The sequence below is a fragment of the Heterodontus francisci genome, chromosome 2 (assembly GCF_036365525.1).
Source record: "Heterodontus francisci isolate sHetFra1 chromosome 2, sHetFra1.hap1, whole genome shotgun sequence".
Classification (NCBI taxonomy): domain Eukaryota; kingdom Metazoa; phylum Chordata; class Chondrichthyes; order Heterodontiformes; family Heterodontidae; genus Heterodontus; species Heterodontus francisci.
The window spans coordinates 35955466-35978138 of NC_090372.1; the positions used below are offsets into that span (position 1 = coordinate 35955466).

Below are 22673 nucleotides of genomic sequence, written 5' to 3' on the forward strand. Positions count from 1 at the left end.
TTCTTTGACTTGGTTTTTGCAAAATACATTTCAGTCTTGAGGCCAGTGTGCTTCTCATGGTTCGGAATTGCTATGTTGCCTCAATGTGACAGCTTCTATTACCATCAAGCACAGGGGAAAATATTTAATTTTAAATTGTGAAATTATAATTGCTTCTCTTGACTGCAGGTTTATGGCACTATGGTAGGGGATTGTGGGTAAAGGCTACAGTGACACTGGGTCACATTAATTTTTCACAATTCATAGAACATTTATATAGAAATTGGCTTCTTGCAGGAATAGTCTCAATTACTATATTGACGACAGAGCCACACAATTGCTAACTCATTTACAGCCAAAAAGTCCAATTAATTTCCCGATAGCTTTACTGTTGAAAATGAAAACAATAGAATCTAAAAAGTTGTGCATCATCGAGAGACCAAAAAACTAGTGACTGCTAAAAGTCTTGTTCCTGATGTATTTTTATGAAGCCTAGGCAATTAGGGTTTGTTTACTTGTATATTTTACTGGCTGGTTTATCTGTTTGATTTTCACAGGCTTGTATATATACCTGAGATGGTCTGTTCTGTCTGAACATTGCTACCTCACTCATGGATAAATACCAAATCAGAACACGTAGGTTTACAAGTGTTCACAGCTAGCTTAAGATATATGCAAATTAATAGGAATGTTGTTTTAAGATTTATACATTATCTGTGAGGCTTAAATTTAGAATTCCCATCCTTGTATTCAAATCCCTCTTTAGCCTTGCCCGTCTTTAGTTCTGTAGCCTTTCTCCAACCACCCAAGAACGGTGTTCCTCCAAATCTGGCCTCTCGTGCATCCCCAATTTCCTTTGGCTGTCCATTTGTGGCCCTGCCTTCAGCTGCCCAGCCCTAAGCTCTGGAATTCCCTGCCTGAACCTTCTGCCTCTCCCTCTCTTGATGGCTTTAAGATGCTCCTGAAAACCTGCCTCTTTCACCATGCTTTTGATCCCATGCCCTAATAACTCCTGTAAGCAGCTCAGTGTCAAATTTTATAAAAGCAAAGTACTGTGGATGCTAGAAATCTGAAATAAAACCAAAGTGCTGGAAATACTCAGCAGGTCTGGCAGCATCTGTGGAGAGAGAAGTCGAGTTAACGTTTCAGGTCAGTGACCTTTCATCAGACTGGAAACGTTAATTCTGTTTCTCTCTGCACAGATGCTACAGACCTGCTGAATATTTCCAGCACTTTCTGTTTTTATTTCAGTGTCAAATTTTGTCTGATTGCTCTCCTGTGAGGTGCGTTGGGACGTTATACTACATTAAAGGTACTATATTAATACAAGTTGTTATTGTTGAGGCTTCAAGTGCACACCTTTGGGTGCAAGTGCAATCACCAACAAAATGACAGTAAGGATTCTACATAGCTCACCTCCCCACAGACCCTCTGACTACTCCTGTGCGCTACGTAAACACAGCAGACCAAAAGAACTCATTGCTGAAGGACTAGAGCAGTTTAGTGCAGTAACCTCATGAAGCTGACAGTCACTATTATACTTTATATCATAAAAGGCGATTTAATTTTAAAAATTCTCGCATTCATTTCTTTGTCTTCCTGGTTTTCTGCACGCCCTTCCCCCACTCCCAAGATTTCTGCCCTACCATTCAACACAATGTGTATAATTATGTGATTCGATGTGATAGTTTTTGTTTAAGTATTATCATTACAGGGCTATGGAGAAAGGGCAGGGGAGGTTGGGATTAATTTCATAGCTTTATCAAACGGCTAGCACAGCCACGATGGGTCGCTTGGCCTCCTTCTATGGAGAGGCCTCACTCTATGACTATTATTGAATAAAAACTGACAATCAAAGATCATTTTACTTGTAATTCTGTTGCAGCATTGGAGAGAAATATGCTACTGGTGATAGTGCCCTCATATTGTGTAGCCAGAAGGGAAATTTTTTTGAATAAATCAGCATAATTAGCTGCCTGGCTAGTTTCCTGCTAAATTTCTTCTGTGATTAAATTATCAAATCAGTAAATTTTAAATCAGTTGGCTGACAATGTTTCGGAGATTTTAATGACAAAGACATACTTCATGTGGCAATTGTTTCGTCACAATTTTCACAGATGATCTATGAATTTTGATTTAAAATCATATGCATAGCACTGAGATTCCATATTGCACTGTACCCCCCCCTAACTGCAGTCTACTCACTATCATTCCATTAGGTGAGATTTTCCCTTAAAACAAAGTACATAAACACGGACAATGAAAATATACTTACATAGTAAAGCAAGACGATGACAATACACCTGGGACAACTAAACACACACCAAATACAATTTAGCAGCATTGAAACTTCAAGATACAGCCTGACCCTGTTCATCTGGTTCATAAAAATCTCATTAGAAGCACTGTAATTAAAACAAAGAGAAAAAGTAATTTTATAATTATGATAATTAACTCTGTATTTTGACTTCCATGCCCAGCAGGGTCACAGAAGTGTGCCAAGTAATATTATGTAGTATTGTATATAAAATAAGATGGTTTGTGAAAGCCTCGTTTTGGTCTGACTGTAGAAAAAGGCTGCTTGAGGTGGCACACATTCATCATCAGTTCATTCTGTTCCTGGACTCCACACTGTAAACAAAAGCTAAAAGACTTGCTGCAGTTTCTGTTAAAGTTTTCACTTTGTCACTGGTGAAGGTCATGCAAGGTGATTGCTCCTTGTATCTGCTCCCATTAGCAAGGTTTCACCTACTGTAATGGTCGGCATCAGTGTAATATTTTGAGGTTGTAACCATCTGAAGAGACTAGAATTGTACACAGCAAGAAAGGAGAAGTTAACAGATTAACAGCTGACCACAGAACTGTGCAAAACACTTATGCTTTATTGAGTCTTGTACACTTCAAGTCACAAATATGAACACAGATGATTTTACAGTGTGAATAAAAATACTCATCGGCTAAGCTAACATGGCACACATAACTGCATGATCCTGCATTGAAATAATCATGGACAGAAAAGTAAAAAATGTTGCCAATTTCCCTCAAACAAGAAAAAGCAAATAAAATGAAAGTTAGCCTTTAATGTTTAACCATACCATCTACATTAAAGTGCCCTCAGTATTGTGTGCAAATACTGAGACTACATTTCTCAGATCTCTTTTCAGGTAGAAGGCTGCTCAGTTGATATCAAAGGACCTATCTGAATATCGCCATAGTTACAGCCATTATCACTGCCAACACAGCCAGGCTTACAGACACTATCTTTACTCTTGGGCCTTTCAGGTTCCAAGGCAACAGGCTTGCACTGAAGGACTTCTCACTGCCCCAGCAGTAATGTGCAGGAAGGGCTGTGCCATTCTCATTAAGAGCCTTGAAATCCTAGAGATAGAGACAGAGAGATTATTTTACTAGTTATTTGATGTCACCATTTGTCAGGATCACCACTGAATGTGAGTAAGCACAAAAAAATCCAACCCTGAGCCTGCAGTCTTTTCAGGATGAAATCATACTACAAATGGATAATAGGATATAAAACTTTAGAAGTTTGAAAAGCTGAATTTATCGATCTTTCCATCAAGCTTGGCAAAACGATACATGTATTTTGTTGCTATCCCATCATAGATCATCTGTTAATTCCTTATTTTTGCATTCTTTACATAGCTTACCACATTTTGGAGTCCGCTATAGAATTCTTCACCTAAAATGGGAGTATCTGGCTCCATCATAATGACACAGGATCATAATATCAGCAAAATAAGCTCAGTTAAGCATGGAAATTGCACAATTTGTATTTATATGGTGCCTTTAATATAATAAAATGCCCCAAGATGCTTCATAGACGCAGTATGAAGCAAAATTTGATACCAAGCACATAGGAGAAGACAAAAATTGTCAAACAGGTAGGTTTTAAGGAGTGTCTTAAAGGAGGAAAGAGGGGTGAAGAGATTTAGGGAAGGAATTCCAGGGCTTTGGGCCTTGGCAGCTGAAGGCACAGCCATTATTGATGGAGTGATTAAGATCAGAGAAACTCAAGAGGCCAAAATTAGAGGAGCGCGGATATCTCAGAGGGTTGTGGGACTGGAGGAGATTACAGAGATAGGGAGAGATGAGGCCCTGGAGGGATTTGAAAACAAGGATGAGAATTTGAAATTTGAGGCATTGTTTAACCGGGAGCCAATGAATATCAGTGAGCACAAGGGTGATTGGTAATTGGGAACATGGTTCAAGTTCAGACATGGGCAGCAGTTGTCTGTCAACCAAATAGCATGCAACTTCTCCCTCAGGTGTAATATTTCTGAGCACTACTAAATACTGGTCAAAGCAATCAAAAGATTATATTCTGAGGTACATATTAGAGAGTAAAAGGGAAGAAATCTGTAACAAAAACCTCTGACTTCTACTCTTCACATCTAACAGATACCCAACAGGCATTTTCTTGACCCTGAAAGAGAGTTTACTGATTCCAGTTAATAAAGTGAGGATTGCTTTTTATTTGACCTCTGTCCTGCTCTGTTTCTTTTATGTATTTTTGTTGATACTTTTTGGATTTTCCCTCCTTTACTTCTTCCCCACTGATATAAATCTCCCTTCCTTACACCTTTCCTACCTATTCCTGTTGCTCACTGAATAGTCACAGTGCATAAGGAACTGGAAAAGGAGCAGCAAAGGCAGCAGCAGCTTCAGGTTGATGAAACTATCAGGGGGGAATCCTCTATTCCAGTCAGCAGGAGTATCACAACACCAAAGCAACCTCAATATGTCAGGGACAGTGGTTGAGGAATGAGTGTCAAATTCAAGCAGCATTTACACCCAATGTGACTCTACATTTAAAATCCAATGTAGGAAGATTTGCTGTCATATTCCTCTGGTCACACAGCACTGCTATTGGTAATAAAGGCCTTAACTTTTATACCACTGGCACTATCTGCTTCCTCATGGCCCACATTTGCAATATTAGTCAATTTGCTATTCACTGCAAGCTATGATTCCATCCTCTGTGACATAGCCACTTCGCTCTAGTGCGACAAAGCAGACGAAGAAATGCTTTTACCATACATCTCATTATTCATTATACCCATGTAGCCATTCGAACCCTGTAGTCGAAGGCAGTATGTCAACTGCAAAGGATTCCACTCCTCACTGTACAGGTGGCTTGTAACCATCAGTAGTGGAACATGCATGTCAGCCCCAAATTACCTGGCAGTCTACCTGACGCCTGCATTTTGCAATTTTGTGTGTTTCATCTTTCAATGGAGGTGGTGAAATAGAACAAAGCCTTCTCGAAAATAAGAGTGCTCATCTATCCACTGAGAAATTCCGGTACTGGGATGGAGAATCAGATCAAGGATCATTAGCAGACAATCAGGATTTTCAAGTAATGCCTCTGATCCCGAATGGGTTGAGTATGCTTTACAATGTGTTGCTTAAGGTATTGGTAGTCTGATTTGTGCTGCACAACAGTGAAAAGGTGTGAGGCATTTTTCTTGGTGAAGCCCCAAACTGGAGCAGATCACAGATAACGAAGATGATGGGGACTTTTCACTTTTGGGGCCTGAAAGCTGGTGATAGTGGATTGGCTATTCGTTATTTACCCTGCCCGGCATTCCTTTCTATTGTTCATTTTCCACCTCTCTCCCAAAAGTGAAAATCATCCCTGCCATGTGTAGGCCAGAACGATGTACTTATTAGATCTTGATCAGTAATTCCTTTGCTTTTTTAACCATATGCCTGGTATAGGACAACACAACTGACAACTAACAAGACAAACAGCCATCAACAGTAATATTCTATAGATTCTAACCTTCCTTCCTGGAATTTTGAACTGACATCAGCCAGAAGTGATCTATTTCCTGCATTTTCCCTATTGATCTCAGGCTTCTTGAGAGGATTGTGCTTTGTTTGCACTTTTCCAATATTCTCTAGGTCCCCCAACCTCTCAAAACCCGGTGTCAGTTACTAGTTGACTGCTGTAGTGCAAGATCCTGTTTTAATCAACACTCGCCCACTTCTCGTTGCTGACATCAGTTTAGTACATAATCGTCAAGGCTTTCCTGACAAGTTCTCTCTTACCACAGCAAAGACAGGCCGGTACAATGATGATTTAATAAAGGAATTAAAAGGAAACTAAAACAGATAAATCTACAGTCCTGTAATTATTGTCAGAGGAAACCAAACCAGTAGACCTTGGAGAACACTACAGATGTTCTGGTAACATCATTCTGACAGCTAGAATATGGAATTATCAAAAGATTAGATATTAAGAGCTCTGCAATGGACAAAATAGCACAAACCAAAACTGAATAATTCCTGAAGCTTTCCAGAAAAAGATTTATTCTTTCTGAAACCAGGTTCTGCCATTTACTTACTTTTCTTGTTGATGTTCTAGCAATGGAGTGTCACTTTCCAACACTCTTCATTTTCTGCTAGGTTGAAAACCAAGGTTTGTTGAACCCCAAAGACATTTTATTGTTATATATTTATACAACCTGTAAACAGGATTGATTTCAATGCAAACTGTAATTATTATTTTCTTTCACCAGCTTTCCATTAACAGCTAAAATGGTCCAATCTCTGTGTGATCTCACAGCCCCCTTTTCATCACCATCACTTTTGTATAACAAGTTATAATGGGAGCTATGTCACTACCTGAAGACTAATTATTAATGTTTGTAGTCTGCATTTGCTGTAGAATGGAACATAAAAATAAATTATACGATGTCCCTTTTTGGTTGAAGGAGAAGGTCTTGTACTTATTTATATATGCTTAAAATTTTCTAAATCTTGACTTAAATGTCTAATTGGAGCAGTATGGGAGACAGGCAATTTCTGCTAATTAGCAGGTGCCACAGATAAAATGAAGTCACATGATGTAGTATATGATGTGTAGATAGAATTTAATAGAAATTCAACAATTTGCAAATTGAAATGCCACCAATTATAAGATTCTACAGTACAATGGACTAGAACCAATTTTAAGATGAAATTAAATGAACACTGAATGCAGATACTTCCGTATCCACCAATGACTAATCCACAAACAGTGGATTGTTAATGTATTATACTGCCTGAAACTCCATTGTTTTAAGAAAAATGAAGTAACAAGCTTTTTATTGGAAACTGGTGGCCTAAATACTCTTTATCTTGCTTCAAAGAAAAACTTTGATTTAAATGCAGTTCAGTCCAACACTCTGCAGCATGGCTTTGTGCCACAATCCTTCACATGCCAACTTCCCACACTCAGCCATGCTATCATGGGATGGTATTTAATAGAGGCCCATATTTCCCCAACGAGAAAGCAAAATCAGGAGAGTCACCATGGGCCCATGTTGGGCTCAGTGGTCAGTTTCAGAACAATATTGACAGAGGAAAATGGGGAAATGTTGCCCACTCACCACCTTGGCCATTGATAGTGTGTTGTATAGAGATATCTCAAAAAGGAAGAAAGTAATGGCTTAAAAGAGAACTGCCAATGTAGCCATTGCCACAATATTTTTGTAGTGACACATTTGGACAAGATTTACACTGTTGTGCCATATCTGGCAATCAAGGGAAGTAAATATTACCAAGTATTTATTCATAAAGCTGCTGCCCAACATGCCCTTTAATTTTTTTTTGAATGTGCAAGCGATTTGTTTAAGTGCACGTCCCCTTTAAAAGTTTTGTGCGACTGTGCATATGAGGTTATTTAATGGAACCAACTTGTGCTCGGCCTGCGCGGAAACCTTTAGGTTGCCTTGTGGCTGAGAGGGAACATTGGTGATGCCCACTCAGAAAAGAGGAACGCTGCCTTCCAAAAATACTTAACTGCGACCATTTTAAAAATCAGAAAGTTACGCTCCAAAGAAACCTAATCCAGGTAGTTAATGTGACACCCCTCTTGGGTCCCTTATTTTTAATCTGAAATTCTGCATACTAGAGTACACTGTGCTTAAAAAAAAGTCTTCTCCCCTCCCTCCTCTAGCGATAAGAAATTAAATTTTCTTCTCCAAAAGGTTTCTTTGGTCCACGGCCCATCCCTCAGCCAAGAAATCTACTTTCATCACCCTGAAAAGATGTTCCTGAGCCATCCACTTGGAGGTGCATAAGAACAGCTTGGACTAACTTAGATGCTAATTGTGCAGCTCTTCTCACATGTCATATCTGAGCCCAAGAATATGCCGTTTGAGGGCAATGCGAAGTCTGACTCTTCTATAACACAGGTGACTTTTTTTAAATTGAGAAACCCAAGTGAAGAGCCATGGCCATACTGTACTGCATTAGTGAGGTTGGAAGGAGCAAGAGAGAAGATACAATCAGTTGGGAATTAACAATTAGGTGAAGCTGACCTCAGGTTTTAAAAGTCAAAAGATTATAGTGGAAAGAAGACTGAAGAAAAGATATTCTACAGTTTTGGAGTCTTTGGAAAGAATGGGTTAGAATAGGAGGCTGTGTAATACGTCTTGATTTTAACAAAGTAAGGAAGTAGAGAAGACGACGAGCATGTAGCGTAGTATAGCGACAGAGCAGAAAAAACAAGAGAAGAAAATTCAAAGCAATGACCAGAAAGAAAGACAGACAGACAATTAAGTGCTTATAAAGACCAGTGACTACTGTTATGTAAATAAATGCACCAGCTATTTGCACAGTAAAATCCCACAAATAGCAATAAGATCAGTGATAGTTCATCTACTTTTGATGGCATAGATTAAAGAAAGAATATTAACTAAATCATTGGGAGGCCTTGCTCTTTGAATAATGCAGTGGGACCTAAGAACATTAGAAGAGCAGGAGTAGACTATTCAGCCTCTCGAGTCTCTCTGGCATTCAATAAGATCATGGCTGATATGATTGTAGCCTCAACTCCACTTTCCTGCCTGCCCCCCAACAATCCTTGATTCTTTTGTAGATCAAAAATCTGTGTAGCTCAGCCTTGAATATACTCAATGACCTAGCCTCCACAGCCCTCTGGGGTACAAAATGCCAAAGATTAATGACCCTACTCTCTGAGAAAAGAAATTCCTCCTCATCTCCATCTTAAAGGGGAGACCCGTTATTCTGAAATAATGGCCCCTAGTTCTAGATTGTCCCACAAGGGGAAGCACCCTCTCAACATCTATCCTGTCGAGCCCCCTCAAAAGCTTATGTTTCAATAAGATCACCTCTCATGTTTCTAATCTCCAATGAGTATAGGCCCAACCTGCTCAACCTTTCCTCATAAGACAACCCCTTCAACCCAGGAATCAACCTAGTAAACTTCTCTGAACTGCCTCCAATGCAAATATATCCCTCCTTCAATAAGGAGACCAAAACTGTGCGGAGTACTCTAGGTGTGGTCTCACCAATACTCTGTACAGTTGTAGCAAGACTTCTCTACTTTTATACTCCATCCCCCATTCAAGAAAGGCCAACATTGCATTTGCCTTCCTAATCACTTGCTGTACCTGCATGCTAACTTTTTGTGATTCACGTACGAGGAAACCCTGATCCCTCTGTACCTCAGCAATCTGTAGTCTCTCTCTCCATTTAAATAATATTCTGCACTTCTGTTCTTCCTACCAGAGTGGATAACCTCACATTTTCCCACATTATGGGCTGAATCTTCTGGTCCCGTAAAAAAAATAGCAGCTGGCATGCATGGGCCACGTGCCGCCATGATCTTGAGCTCAGTTGCTCATTATCATATGCAGGGTTGCTAGGCTCCCCAATCATGGGGCAGGGGTGGCCTCGGCGACACAGTGAATGACGTCAACTGGTTCTGTGCAGGTGCCATTTGTAAATGCTATCCATGCTAATATATTACCCCCGAGACCATGACTTCTTACCTTGTGCAGTAACCTTTTACGTGGCACATTATCAAATGCCTTTTGGAAATCCAAATACACTACGTCTACTGGTTCCCTTTTCTCAATCCTGCTTGGATCATCCTCAAAGAACTCTAATAAATTTGTCAAATATGACTTCCCTTTCAGGGAACTTGCCAGGCATTTTTATGTTCTGCTCATGCCACCGGCATCCTCAAGCCAAATGTAAACCTACGAGGACTTGCTAAGAATGGGCCTTCCTGGCAGCCAGTCACAGCAAGTCCTGTGCTTGGCACTAGCTTAGGTCTTGTGTAAAATTAAAGCATCTCAATGTTCACCTGAACCATCAGAACAGGTCTTGCTTTAAAAGCTTGTCTAAGGAGGACATGCTTCACCAGTGTCACATTTTTACTGTCATTTCACAATGAAATGTTAGATTAGATTTGAAGTTCAGACTCCTGGGGCTGTATTTTAATCATACGCCATGTTCCCTGACGGCGCGCTTTCAACTCGGCGGCCTTCCGATACGGAAGGGCCACCAACGAGCCCCCGTGATATTTCACACAGGGCATCATTTAAATAGAGGGGGTGGAGCGGCTGCCCCCCATGATGTGTAGGCACAGCCGCTGCGCCCCCGGCAACAGTGTCCGGCGCCACCTCGCAGGTTCCACCGCCATTTTTAAAGGCCTTCAAGCCCTTTAGTTACATTGTAAAATTTAAAGGTCCTGATCTCTGGGAATTAAAAGTAAAGTATTATGTCAGGTGTCAATCATGTGTCCAACCCCCCCAATGGCTAAATTGTACATTAATTGCCCTCTACTTCCATGATGACATTTTTATTAGTCTCGCGAACCTTCCCTCCCCATTTGTTCGCTTTGACCCTCAACCCCTTCCCACCATCCCCACAACCAATAATAAATGTTTTCCCGCTCCTCCACCCCCCTCCCTGCCAGGTTCTTGGCGAGTGGAGGCTGTAAAATTGGCGTGGGACGTCTGCCGCCTGCAGGTATGTTTATTAGTATCTCATTTATGTTCATTTGAATATGGAGATGAAGGGCCCCGTGCCAGATGATGGGTGGGGGGGGTGGGGGGGGGGGGGGGGGGGGGTGGTGGTGTGCTGCACCGAGGTCCCCTTGCCGCTGGTAATATGTGGTGGGTCTTCCTCAACGTCGCGGGTCAAGGTGGGCCTCTCCCCGCAAAATTTTAACAGCCCTCGCGCTGCGACCCGCGGCATTGCGGGGCCAGTAAAATTCAGCCCCTGGTATGGGGTTTGAACCCGCAACTCTCAAATGAGTGCTATCAAATGAGACAAGCTGACTATAACTATATTAATAAATGGAGATAAGTGAGGGTGACTACAATGGAGAGAGAAAAATTGGGCTAAATGTCAGAAAAAAATCACCACCTACTGGATGATGAGCTTTTTCTTGCATCCTATCCAGGAAAATGTTGGGTCATTGTAGAGATTTGAAACAGAGTAAATAATTAGATAATAAACAAATCTCACTTAGAAAAATTGGTGCAACAACAACCTGCCTTCTACCTCCGCTGATTTGCAACTCATTTATAAGCAAGATATTAGAACAATTAAAGACTTTTGCTTTTTTATCTCCAGGTTAATTGATACAAAATGGAAGGATGCAAGGCATTCCCTTAGATCACATGCTGCAATATCATAAAATTTAATGGACAGACTTCCTATATTGATGGAGCTTGGTTGAATTACTTATAACAGAATTACTTGTATATAAAGATTTCATAAAGAATTGAAGCTCAACATCCATATAACAGCCAGTTAAATCCCCAGACAGCAATTAATATGAGTCTTAATTTGTCACCAATTTCTTAACATATAAAAAACACTACTGCCTTTGCACAACAATTAATTATGCCCATAAATCACTGAAGACCAGATAGGCACCCAACTATGATAAAGAGTATATGACCAGATGCTAATGTATGCACACTCACACAAAACACATCAAATGAAAGCTGAATTTTAACTGAGTGAAAATTAAATGAAGGATCAATGTTCCAAGCATTTGCACTGGAGATTAATATTACAAACATTATCCCAGATCTTTAAAGGAACACAGAATTGGAATGGCAAAAACTCATCTATGATCACAGTATGAAAGCATTTTTGCCCTTCCTTCAAGTCAGTGCAGTAGCCCCAGTGATTTAGATCACTCATAGAATTATCAAAGCAGTAAAATTAGTTTACGTTGTAAAAATGTATTAATAACTGTGACCATTACAATACTCATAAGCGCTACACTGACATAGAATAGGGATCAAGGGATATGGGGAGAAAGCAGGAACAGGGTACTGAATTAGATGATCAGCCATGATCTTTTTTGAATGGTAGTGCAGGCCCGAAGGGCCGAGTGGCCTACTCCTGCTCCTATTTTCTATGTTTCTATATGGCTTGCAAGATTCACCTCAGTTCCTACACATTGTGACAAGGTGATGCTTTATTTTGTATATTAAGAAATCAGTGAAAAATTAAGACTCACATTAATTGCTGTCTTGACTGATTTTACAGCTGTCTGCCAGGGAGTCCAAATATAATGTCCCATGTGGTGCTCCAGCAAAGATCAGCTGATTTACAGACCATGAACTGAACATGGAACCTTCTAGTATGTTCAGCTCAGTGGAACATGGCCAAGGCCTTTCCCATCTAAACTATTGGGGAAGTTACACTTACTGTCACTGTAAATTTCTGAACTCCAGGTTGTATTGTGATTTTAGTTATACATTTTTTTCCTCTTTAAGACCTTTCTGACACATATACTATCCCTGGGTAAGAAGGCAATTTGCTCCATGGCCAGAATTTTATGGCTGCCCACACAAGCGGTCTGGTCGTGGTGATGGTTGGGCCTTAAAATTGAGTGGGCGGTGGGGGGTGCCGTTCTCAATGCCTTTCCACCCCGGCTGCAATTTTACGCAGGGCGACGGCAGCGAGAAACAGCCTGCCTGGCCAGGCCAATCAAGGTCCTTAAGTGGCCAATTAACTGCCACTTAAGGGCCTCCTCCTGCCGCCGCTGGCAGCAAAGGCCCCCAGAACATCAGGTAAAATATGGCAGCCTTCTTGTGGGCTGGGGGGCAGGGGCCTCTTGATTGGGCACCCTGTGCCCCACACAGTGCCCTCCCCCACACCCCCATGGCCCAACCGCCCCCACTGGACAACATTCCACCGCCCCCGCACCCCCACAACCCCACTCCTAACTGACTCCACCTTGCCTCGCCGGTGTCTGGCCGATTGTCCCGTGAGGTCCCAAAAACTTACCTTGATTCCAGGGCTGCCGTCCTTCTTGTTTCGGTCAGCTGGATGCAGTCCCAGCAGTGGCCGCCGCACCCAGTGGCACTGTTGGGACTAACAGCTGCCAGCCCGTTGATTGGCCAGCAGCTCCGTTAGGTGGGACTTCCTGCCTCAAGGAGATGGAAGTCCTGCCCAAGGCCAATCAAGGGCTTGGGGAGTGAAAAATCCCAGCATGGCTCTCCAGGCCCTGCGGAGGAGGGCTCGCCCCCGACTTTTCAGCTGGTGGGCAGGCCCTCCCGCCCAACGTAAAATTCCAGCCCATGTCTCAATCTATATTACTCCATGAGTAGTGGAGAATGTCCTTGTTGTACTTCTATGGTAGCACAGCTGAGATTAGGAACCTCGCGTGTTCCTGGGAAAATGGTGGATGCACATCATATCAATGCTCCAAGATGTTGTGCAACCCTATTAAATTTCCCCTTATTCCTTTCCCTCCAGTTAGGTCCCCTGAGCAACACTATTTCCCATTGGAAATGACTGGCAGATATCCTGCAGCCAAACCACAATAACATGCTTCATTAGGGGATGTGCAGAAAGGTGTTGGGCTGAATTTGTTTTCTTGAGGAAATTGCCTCATATCAATTTGCCAGCTTTAACTTGCAATTGGTGAGATCAAAAACTCTCCATGTGGCAAATGGCAAACTGTCTCACTGCATGGTTCTACACACTGGAATCTCACGGTTATCCTGAGCTGTGCATACACATCACTTTCCTCACTCTTTAATGATCTGTGAACTAACTGGTCAGCCATTTATTCCATCCTCAATATCCCATTACTACACTGCACTGTCTCAGCAAAAGTAAAAGATGCACTGCAGCATCACTGGGATTATCTGTAGAAAAGTGACAGCTCCTACTGACACGACAGAGAGACACAGCAGCACCTTTCCGTCATTGGAGAAGTGATATTATGGCTTTGGCTTCAAGTAAACCAGGAGAACTTGCAAAGGGTAACTTATGTGAGCAGATCTGCTGGAGTTTCAATTTATCTTAATAAATCTGAGCAGCTGCAATGGTGAACACAAATGGATTAACATCACTGCGTGATGTCGCATTCTTATCTGAGTGAGACTAGTTTACAAATCAGGATTGTCATTCGCATTACATAACCAGGTAAAATAGAATACAAGCTATTTATTCCTTCATTGCTAGTAGGATTGACATTTAATGTATCTGTTTATGACAAGAGATGCCAGATATTCAATTTCACACTAAGTTAAGTTTAATTGTGACCATGAGGGATGTTAGAAAGGTAAATCATTCAATATAACTGCTACTTGCTTCTCTTGCCAATTCTCCTCCTCGCCACCCACGCTACTCCTGAAGGCTTTGACTCCTTCGGGTTAAGTTCCATGGGTGCTGGTCATTCAAATGGCAATTAATTTATGTATGATAACTGGCAATATCAGCAGGCTATTCAATTACAGGGTGTATTTTAGCAGCATCCTGTAATTCTTCACCTGACCTCCGCATGCAGCATTTTCAGTGGAGCTCACTGGATGGTGATCTGGAATGGAGACCTGATTGATTGGCCCTCCCAGGGGAAATAAAACAACCACTAGCACTGCTTTCCTGCATCACCAAGCCTAACACAGTACGGAGACTGAAGCTGGAGCTTTCCAGATGTGTAGTGCCCTGTTATGTAATAGATAAACTCATGGAGGAGACTCTTTAATAGGTTCTTCTGTCCTATCAGTTGTAGAACAATTTGATTAGGCAAAATAAGCAAAGAAAAATCATAAATAAATGAAAAAACAGCAGCCTCTGACAGGATTTAACAAGGTGCATTAAAAAGTACTGTCATTAAAAAACACTTAGAAATGGGTAAGGGTATCAAGAGATGCAGAAACAAAGGCAAGAAAATGGAGTTGAGGTACAGATCAGTATGATCCAATTGAATGGTGGCACAGGCTTGAGGGGCTGAATGGCCTACTCCTAATGTTCCTATGATAGTAAACAAAAAAAATCGCAGAGTAAGGATTTTCATACAAGCACATCAATAACCAAAAAAAATCAATAAAAACTGCTGATAGTAATTCTCGTAATTTAATCCTACTGCAGAAGTCAGGAGGTTATCAGCATTGCATAATTCATCCCAATTTCCTGGTGTCAATCCATCTTCAGTTACTCCACTCAGCAGAATGAGTCCAACACCGCTACCTCTCCCTATCCGACTCCTGCTGCTGCTTCTTGCTGTCTGCCCATAGTTGTCGAGACAAATCTGAGAGAAAGCTAAAAAAAAATATGAACAGGAAAAAGACAAAAGCAAAGCCAAAAGTTGCAAAAGGAAAGGAATAGAAATGCAGGAGTGAGAGATAAATGGAGAGGATTAAACAAAGTGGCAGTGAAGGAAGATAAATAAATAAAGTAAAACAAAAGGTATATAAAGTAATTCTTGGCAATGCAACAATAATGCAGGACAGTAAGTTTTCTCTTGCTGTGATGTTACAAAATGGTTGAGGTTTTGGAAGAGACTTCTTCTATCTCAATCCATCTGAAGGACCATACAGTTGTAACATAGTGCTTTGAAGATGATAACGATAGTTTGGTTATCATAAAGCATGTCCATGATTATTAGCACAATTTCTATAACTTTTGCCATTTTACAGTGATTAATCCTTATTTTCGCAAAATGTTTACTATGCCAAAACAACAGTCTTAATTACTGTTCAATAACATCTGCTGAGTTTACAACAGTAAGCTCGTCAGGTGAAAACTCTCACCTTCATCATTGTGCAGTGGCATCTTAATACCTGTTACATAGACTACAGCATCAACAGCACCAGCTTTTAAGACTTTGTAAGACAGAGTCCAAATTAGGGTCAAACACAATCATAATTCCCCTTTCACTGGTGATCTGACAACTATGGGCTTGCAGTTTCCCCAGTTATACTTGTGGTTGTGGTTAGGAAGGTCCCCAGAGTTGAGAATAGGAACATGTGTGTGTATTCAATGTGGTAATGTCAGTGCTCCTGTTTACAGCATGAAGTGACAGCTTTGAACAGCAATGGGTACCTATACTGTTCTGAAGAGCTGTATCTCCGAATGTAATCCATAGATATAGAGTGAAACTATCACAGGCTCAAGAATTAAGCAAGTAGGGAGAGCTTGTTTTACAAAACCAGAGTAGTGGCATTTTTGAATGCATATGGAGAAAAAATGCACCATGCAAATGAGACTCAGTAAAAGAAAGACAGATAGACTTGCATTTATATAGTGTCTTTTACAACCCCAGAACATCCAAAAGCACTTTACAACCAATTAAGTATTTTTAAAGTGTAATCACTGTTGTAATGTACAGCTCAGTTACTTCATTGCTGTAATTCCAGGGATCTTAGAATCAGACACCAAGTTTCCCTGCCTACATTTAATGTGTGAAGTTTCAATGTACAGTCTGCACTCACTTCTATCACTGTAACCTTATAGTTCACATCATATAGGATTTTCAAAGAGAACACAGTTTATCAATGTAACTTGCAGGATATGCATATCATAAAATCTAGAAGAATACATACAAATCCAACAGAGATGCATCACAAAGAATTTTTCAATGTACATTTTTTGAAACCCTGGCATATATTTTTTGTTGATGGCAGAAGTATCCCAAAGTGTTAAGAAGCCATACACAGTAATACCTATTAATTACAAATTCAAACTGATTATTGGTAGATTTTAGATTTTGACTCTCTGCTCTAGGGTGCTGGTAACCATCCAATACTTCACTGAACTGGCTACTTTTTTTTTTTAACATGAACCTTGTCAGTGACTGCTTGTAGATTATATTACATGGAGACATAACAGCTAATGAGTCTGTCCTCACATGACATTAATACACAACTAAGATTAGTAGATAATGATCAGGACTTGGAAGCCTGCATCATTTTTCCCCCTCCTTAGCCCAAGGAACACAAGACCAAAGGTCATGCATTCACCACCTCCCAGGTTGTGATCAGCCAATGCCGTAACGACCAAGGATCTTTCTGCTTTTATTGTCTAGTAACAACGCACATACCAAATAAATATAAGTTTATGGTTACATGAATATTGAATGATTCCAAATAAAACCGTTATCCAAAACAGCAAGTAAACTGAAAAGAAACAGTAATGGGGATTAGTAAAACAGATATTATCTGTTAACTAAACAAGCAAGTAGATTATACATCTTAGGTCTTGAAGAATTCCCAAAAGGGAATTGGAACCTGAGGGGAGAAAAAGCAGGAAAAACACAGTACAATTCCTTCCATTTGCTAAACTGACAGTTAGGTCAGTGGTTACTGCTTTACAGTAGCTTTCTGTTGGTTTTGGCACAAATCATTCCAGTTAAATCAAATTTTAAAAGTTTTTTAAAAAACTGGTAGAGTTGCAGAACAGCATCATGGTGAGGTTTCCTTTTTAGATTGTGCAGAACAGGTCAAATTTATTATGAGGTACTTGGATGGTGTTCTTCCCCTCATTCCATCTCTCCTGGAGAGGAACCCCGAAACAAAATATATACTATATTGCTTCCAATTGCAAGGTTTTTCTCAACAATTCTCTCCCCTTCTTTCCTGGGGGCACTTACTCTTGCTGGAGTACAGTTCCATGGGACTCTTGCTGGAAGTGTGTGCCTGTCGATGACAGCCATGAACAGGATTGGGGTGTGATCCCCTCTCAATCAGGGAGCCAGTTGGCATTCACCATAATGGTTGACATTAATAATGGCCACCTCATACCCAAGCAAGAGGTCAATACTTTCCACAGAGAGGAGGGAAAAGGGAAGGGAGAAAATTGGTTAAAGGGAGAAAATTGGTTCAAGAAAGAAAATGGCACACAAAGCAATGTGAAATTTAACTGAAGTGGAAGCTCTTTGGAGAAAGTATTGCAAAACTAATGGATCGTTCTGATCAACTTATTAATCAAGAGAAAAGGCCACTGGAATGATAATGTCTGCCACTACAAAACTTTAATCTCAGCGTCAATAAAAAATGGGCATATAAAAACATTGGAAAGGTTGGTGTTGCAGAATCTGCTGTGGCACAAACTTGTCATGAAATCCAAAGTGGCCTGCATAGCTTTGTTTAATCAGAATTGCAAGAAATCAACCTGCCTCAAAAGTTTCTGCCTGTGGAAACACCATTAAAAAAGAAAATTGAAGATCAAACTTGCAGGTTTCAAGTCTCAGTTCTCGTTTGCCTTGTTCCCTCCCAGTACTCTAAACATGCTCAAAACAAGGACACATTAAGGTGGAATTATTAACAGACTTGAAAATAAGCATTGCTTCTATTTAGCACTTGTCTTTCTAGATGGACTAATATATCACAAGCATCGCCATCCTTAAGTGTGCCATTCAAATTGTACATACTGTTCATCACTTCAAGTAGTGAAGTAATTATGAGGCTCATTAAGGGACGATAATCAGGGGGAAAAAAAATCAACGGACACTTTGAGAGGTTTGAGTTAAGTAAGGATAGCTAGCATGGATTTGTAAAAGGCAGATCAGTGCTTGACAAATCTAACTGAATTATTTGATATGAACATATGAACATACGGACATACGAATTAGGAGCAGGGGTAGGCCACTTGGCCCCTCGAGCCTGTTCCGCCATTCAACATCATCATGGCTGATCTGATTGTAACCTCAACTCCACATTCCTGCCTACCCCGGATAACCTTTCACCCCCTCGCTTATCAAGAATCTATCTACCTCTGCCTTTTGAAGAACAGTTCCAAAAACTCACGACCCTCTGAGTGAAAAAAAATTCTCCTCATCTCTGTCTTAAATGGGCAACCCCTTATTTTTAAATAGTGACCTTCTAGTTCTATATTCTGCTACAAGAGAAAACATCCTTTCCATATCCACCCTGTCAAGACCCCTCAGAATCTTATATGTTTCAATCAAGTAGCCTCTTACTCTTCAAAGCTCCAGTGGATACAAGGCTAGCCTGTCCAACCTTTCCTCTTAAGACAACCCGCCCATTCCAGGTATTGGTCTTGGCGGGTAGGATTAAGGAAAATCCCAAGGCGTTCTACACTTATGTGAGGAACAAGAGGGTGGGCAGAGTGAGGGTAGGGCTGATTAGGGATAGTGGAGGGAACTTGTGCCTGGAGTCGGAGGAGGTAGGGGAGGTCCTAAATGAATACTTTGCTTCAGTATTCACTAGTGAGAGGAACCTGGTCGCTGGTGAGGACAGTGTGAAACAGGATGATATGCTCGAACAGGTTGATGTTAAGATGGAGGATGTGCTGGAAATTTTGAAAGACATGAGGACAGATAACTCCCCGGGGCCAGACGGGATATACCCAAGGATATTACGGGAAGCGAGGGAAGAGATTGCCGCGCCTTTGGCGATGATCTTTGTGTCCTCACTGTCCACTGGAGTAGTACCAGATGATTGGAGGGTGGCAAATGTTATTCCCTTGTTCAAGAAAGGGAATAGGGATAACCCTGGGAATTATAGACCAGTCAGTCTTACGTCGGTAGTGGGCAAATTATTGGAGAGGATTCTGAAAGACAGTATTTCTGATTATTTGGAAAAGCATAGTTTGATTAGAGACAGTCAGCATGGCTTTGTGAGGGGCAGGTCGTGCCTCACAATCCTTATTGAATTCTTTGAAGATGTGACAAAACACATTGATGAAGGAAGAGCAGTGGATGTGGTGTATATGGATTTTAGCAAGGCGTTTGATAAGGTTCCTCACGGTAGGCTCATTCAGAAAGTAAGGAGGCATGGGATACAGGGAATGTTGGCTGTCTGGATACAGAATTGGCTGGCCCATAGAAGACAGAGGGTGGTAGTAGATGGAAAGTATTCAGCATGGAGCTCGGTGACCAGTGGTGTTCCGCAGGGATCTGTTCTGGGACCTCTGCTCTTTGTGATTTTTATAAATGACTTGGATGAGGAAGTGGAAGGCTGGGTTAGCAAGTCTGCCGATGACATGAAGGTTGCTGGAGTTGTGGATAGTGTGGAAGGCTTTTGTAGGTTGCAACGAGACATTGACAGGATGCAGAGCTGGGCTGAGAAGTGGCAGATGGAGTTCAACCTGGAAAAGTGTGAAGTGATTCATTTTGGAAGGTCGAATTTGAATGCAGAATACAGGCTTAAAGACAGGATTCTTGGTAGTGTGGAGGAACAGAGGGATCTTGGGGTCCATGTCCATAGATCGCTCAAAGTTGCCACCCAAGTTGATAGGGTTGTTAAGAAAGCGTATGGTGTGTTGGCTTTCATTAACAGGGGGATTGAGTTTAAGAGCCGCGAGGTTATGCTGCAGCTCTATAAAGCCCTGGTTAGACCACACTTGGAATATTGTGTTCAGTTCTGGTCGCCTCATTATAGGAAGGATATGGAAGCTTTAGAGAGGGTGCAGAGGAGATTTACCAGGATGCTGCCTGGACTGGAGGGCATGTCTTACGAAGAAAGGTTGAGGGAGCTAGGGCTTTTCCTCATTGGAGCGTAGAAGGATGAGAGGTGACTTGATAGAGGGGTACAAGATGATGAGAGGCATAGATAGAGTGGATAGCCAGAGACTTTTTCCCAGGATGGAAAGGGCTATCACCAGGGGGCATAATTTTAAGGTGATTGGAGGAAGGTTTCGGGGAGATGTCAGAGGTAGGTTCTTTACGCAGAGAGTGGTGGGTGCGTAGAATGCACTGCCAACGGTGGTAGTAGAAGCAGATACATTAGGGACATTTAAGCAACTCTTGGATAGGTACATGGATGATAGTAGTATAAAGGGTAGGCAGGTAGTTTGATCCTAGAGTAGGTTAAAGGTTTGGCACAACATCGTGGGCCGAAGGGCCTGTACTGTGCTGTACTGTTCTATGTTCTTAAACCTTCTCTGAACTGCTTCTAACAAATTTACATCCTTCCTTAAATAAGGAGACCAAAACTGTACACAGTACTCCAGATGTGGTCTCATCAATGCCCTGTATAACTGAATCATAACCTCCCTACATTTGTATTCAATTCCTCTTGCATTAAATTATAACATTCTATTAGCTTTCCTAATTACTTGCTGTACCTGCATACTAACCTTTTGCAATTCATGCACGAGGACACCCAGATCCCTCTGCAATCTCTCACCTTTTAGATAATATGCTTCTTTTTTATTCTTCCTGCCAAAATGGACAATTTCACATTTTCCCACATTCTACACCATTTGCCAGATCTTTGCCCACTCACTTAACGTATCTATATCCCTTTGTAGCCTCCTTATGTCCTCTTCATAACTTACTTTCCTACCTATCTTTGTCTCATCAGCAAATTTAGCAACCATACCTTTGGTCCTTTCATCCAAGTTATTTATATATATTGTAAAAAGTTGAGACCCCAGCACTGATCCCTGTGGCACACCACTCGTTACATCTTGCCTGCTAGAAAATGACCCATTTATGCCTACTCTCTGTCTCCTGTTAGCTTGCCAATCTTCTATCCCTGCCAATATGTTACCCCCATACCATGAGCTTTTATTTTCCGCAATAATCTTTGATGTGGAACCTTATCAAATGCCTTCAGGAAATCTAAGTACAGTACATCCACCAGTTTCCCTTTATGCACAACACATGTACTTCTTTAAAGAACTCCAATAAATTGGTTAAACATGATTTCCCTTTCACAAGACCATGTTGACTCTGCCTGATTACCTTGAATTTTTCTAAGTGCCCTGCTACAATGTCTTTAGTAATAGCTTCTAACAATTTCCCTATGACAGATGTTAAACTAACTGGCCTGTAGTTTCCTGCTTTCTGACTCCCGCCCTTTTTGAATAAAAAGGTTACATTGACTATTTTCCAATCTAATGGAACCTTCCCTGAATCTAGGGAATTTTGGAAAATTAAAAACAACACATCAACTATCTCACTAGCCAGTTCCTTTAAGATCCTCGGATGAAGTCCATCAAAACGTGTCAGCCCGCAGCTCTCACAATTTGCTCAGCACCACTTCCCTGGTATTTGTAATTTTTTTGAGTTCCTTCCTCCCTTTCAATTCATGATTTACAGCTATCTCTGGGATGTTACTTGTATCCTCTATGGTTAAGACAGATGCAAAATACCTGCTCAATCCACAATTCATCTACCATCTCCTTATTTTCCCTTATTAATTCGTCACTTTCTATAGGACCAATGCTCACTTCGTTAACTCTTTTCTTTTTAAATTATCAATAGAAACTCTTACTATCTGTTTTTATACTTCTGGCCAACTTTCTCTCGTATTATAATTTTTACCTCCTGATTAATCTTTCATTCATTCTTTGCTGCTTTTTATATTCTGTCCAATATTCTGACATGCCACCCATCATTGCGCAATTATATGCTTTTTATTTAAGTTTGATATTATCTTTAACATTTTTAGTTAATCACGGATGGTGGGTCCTTCCCTTGGAATTTTTGCTTCTCGTTGGAATCTATTTATTCTGTGTATTCTGAAATATCCCCTTAAATGTCTGCCACTGCATCTCTATTGACATATCCCTTAACCTACTTTGCCAGTTCACTTTTGCTGATAAAGTGGTAGAGAAGGTGATGAAGGGAATGTGATAGATATTGTCTATATGGATTTTATGAAAGCGTTTGACAAAGTACCACATAAAAGGCTGGTTAACAAAATTGAGGCTCA

The 22673-nt window shown here is 41.0% G+C and overlaps 1 protein-coding gene across 3 annotated transcripts in view; it reads right to left on the reverse strand.

The window, feature by feature from the left end:
• Positions 1 to 2841: 2841 nt before the first annotated feature.
• Positions 2842 to 22673, reverse strand: part of cdkal1 (CDK5 regulatory subunit associated protein 1-like 1) — a 1149347-nt gene continuing 1129515 nt past the window's right edge. For all 3 annotated transcript variants that reach the window (XM_068056978.1, XM_068056983.1, XM_068056992.1), the window contains one exon: positions 2842 to 3357. In XM_068056978.1, the coding sequence (XP_067913079.1) occupies positions 3175 to 3357 (183 nt within the window). In that variant the 3' untranslated portion in view covers positions 2842 to 3174. The remainder of the gene's footprint in view (positions 3358 to 22673) is intronic.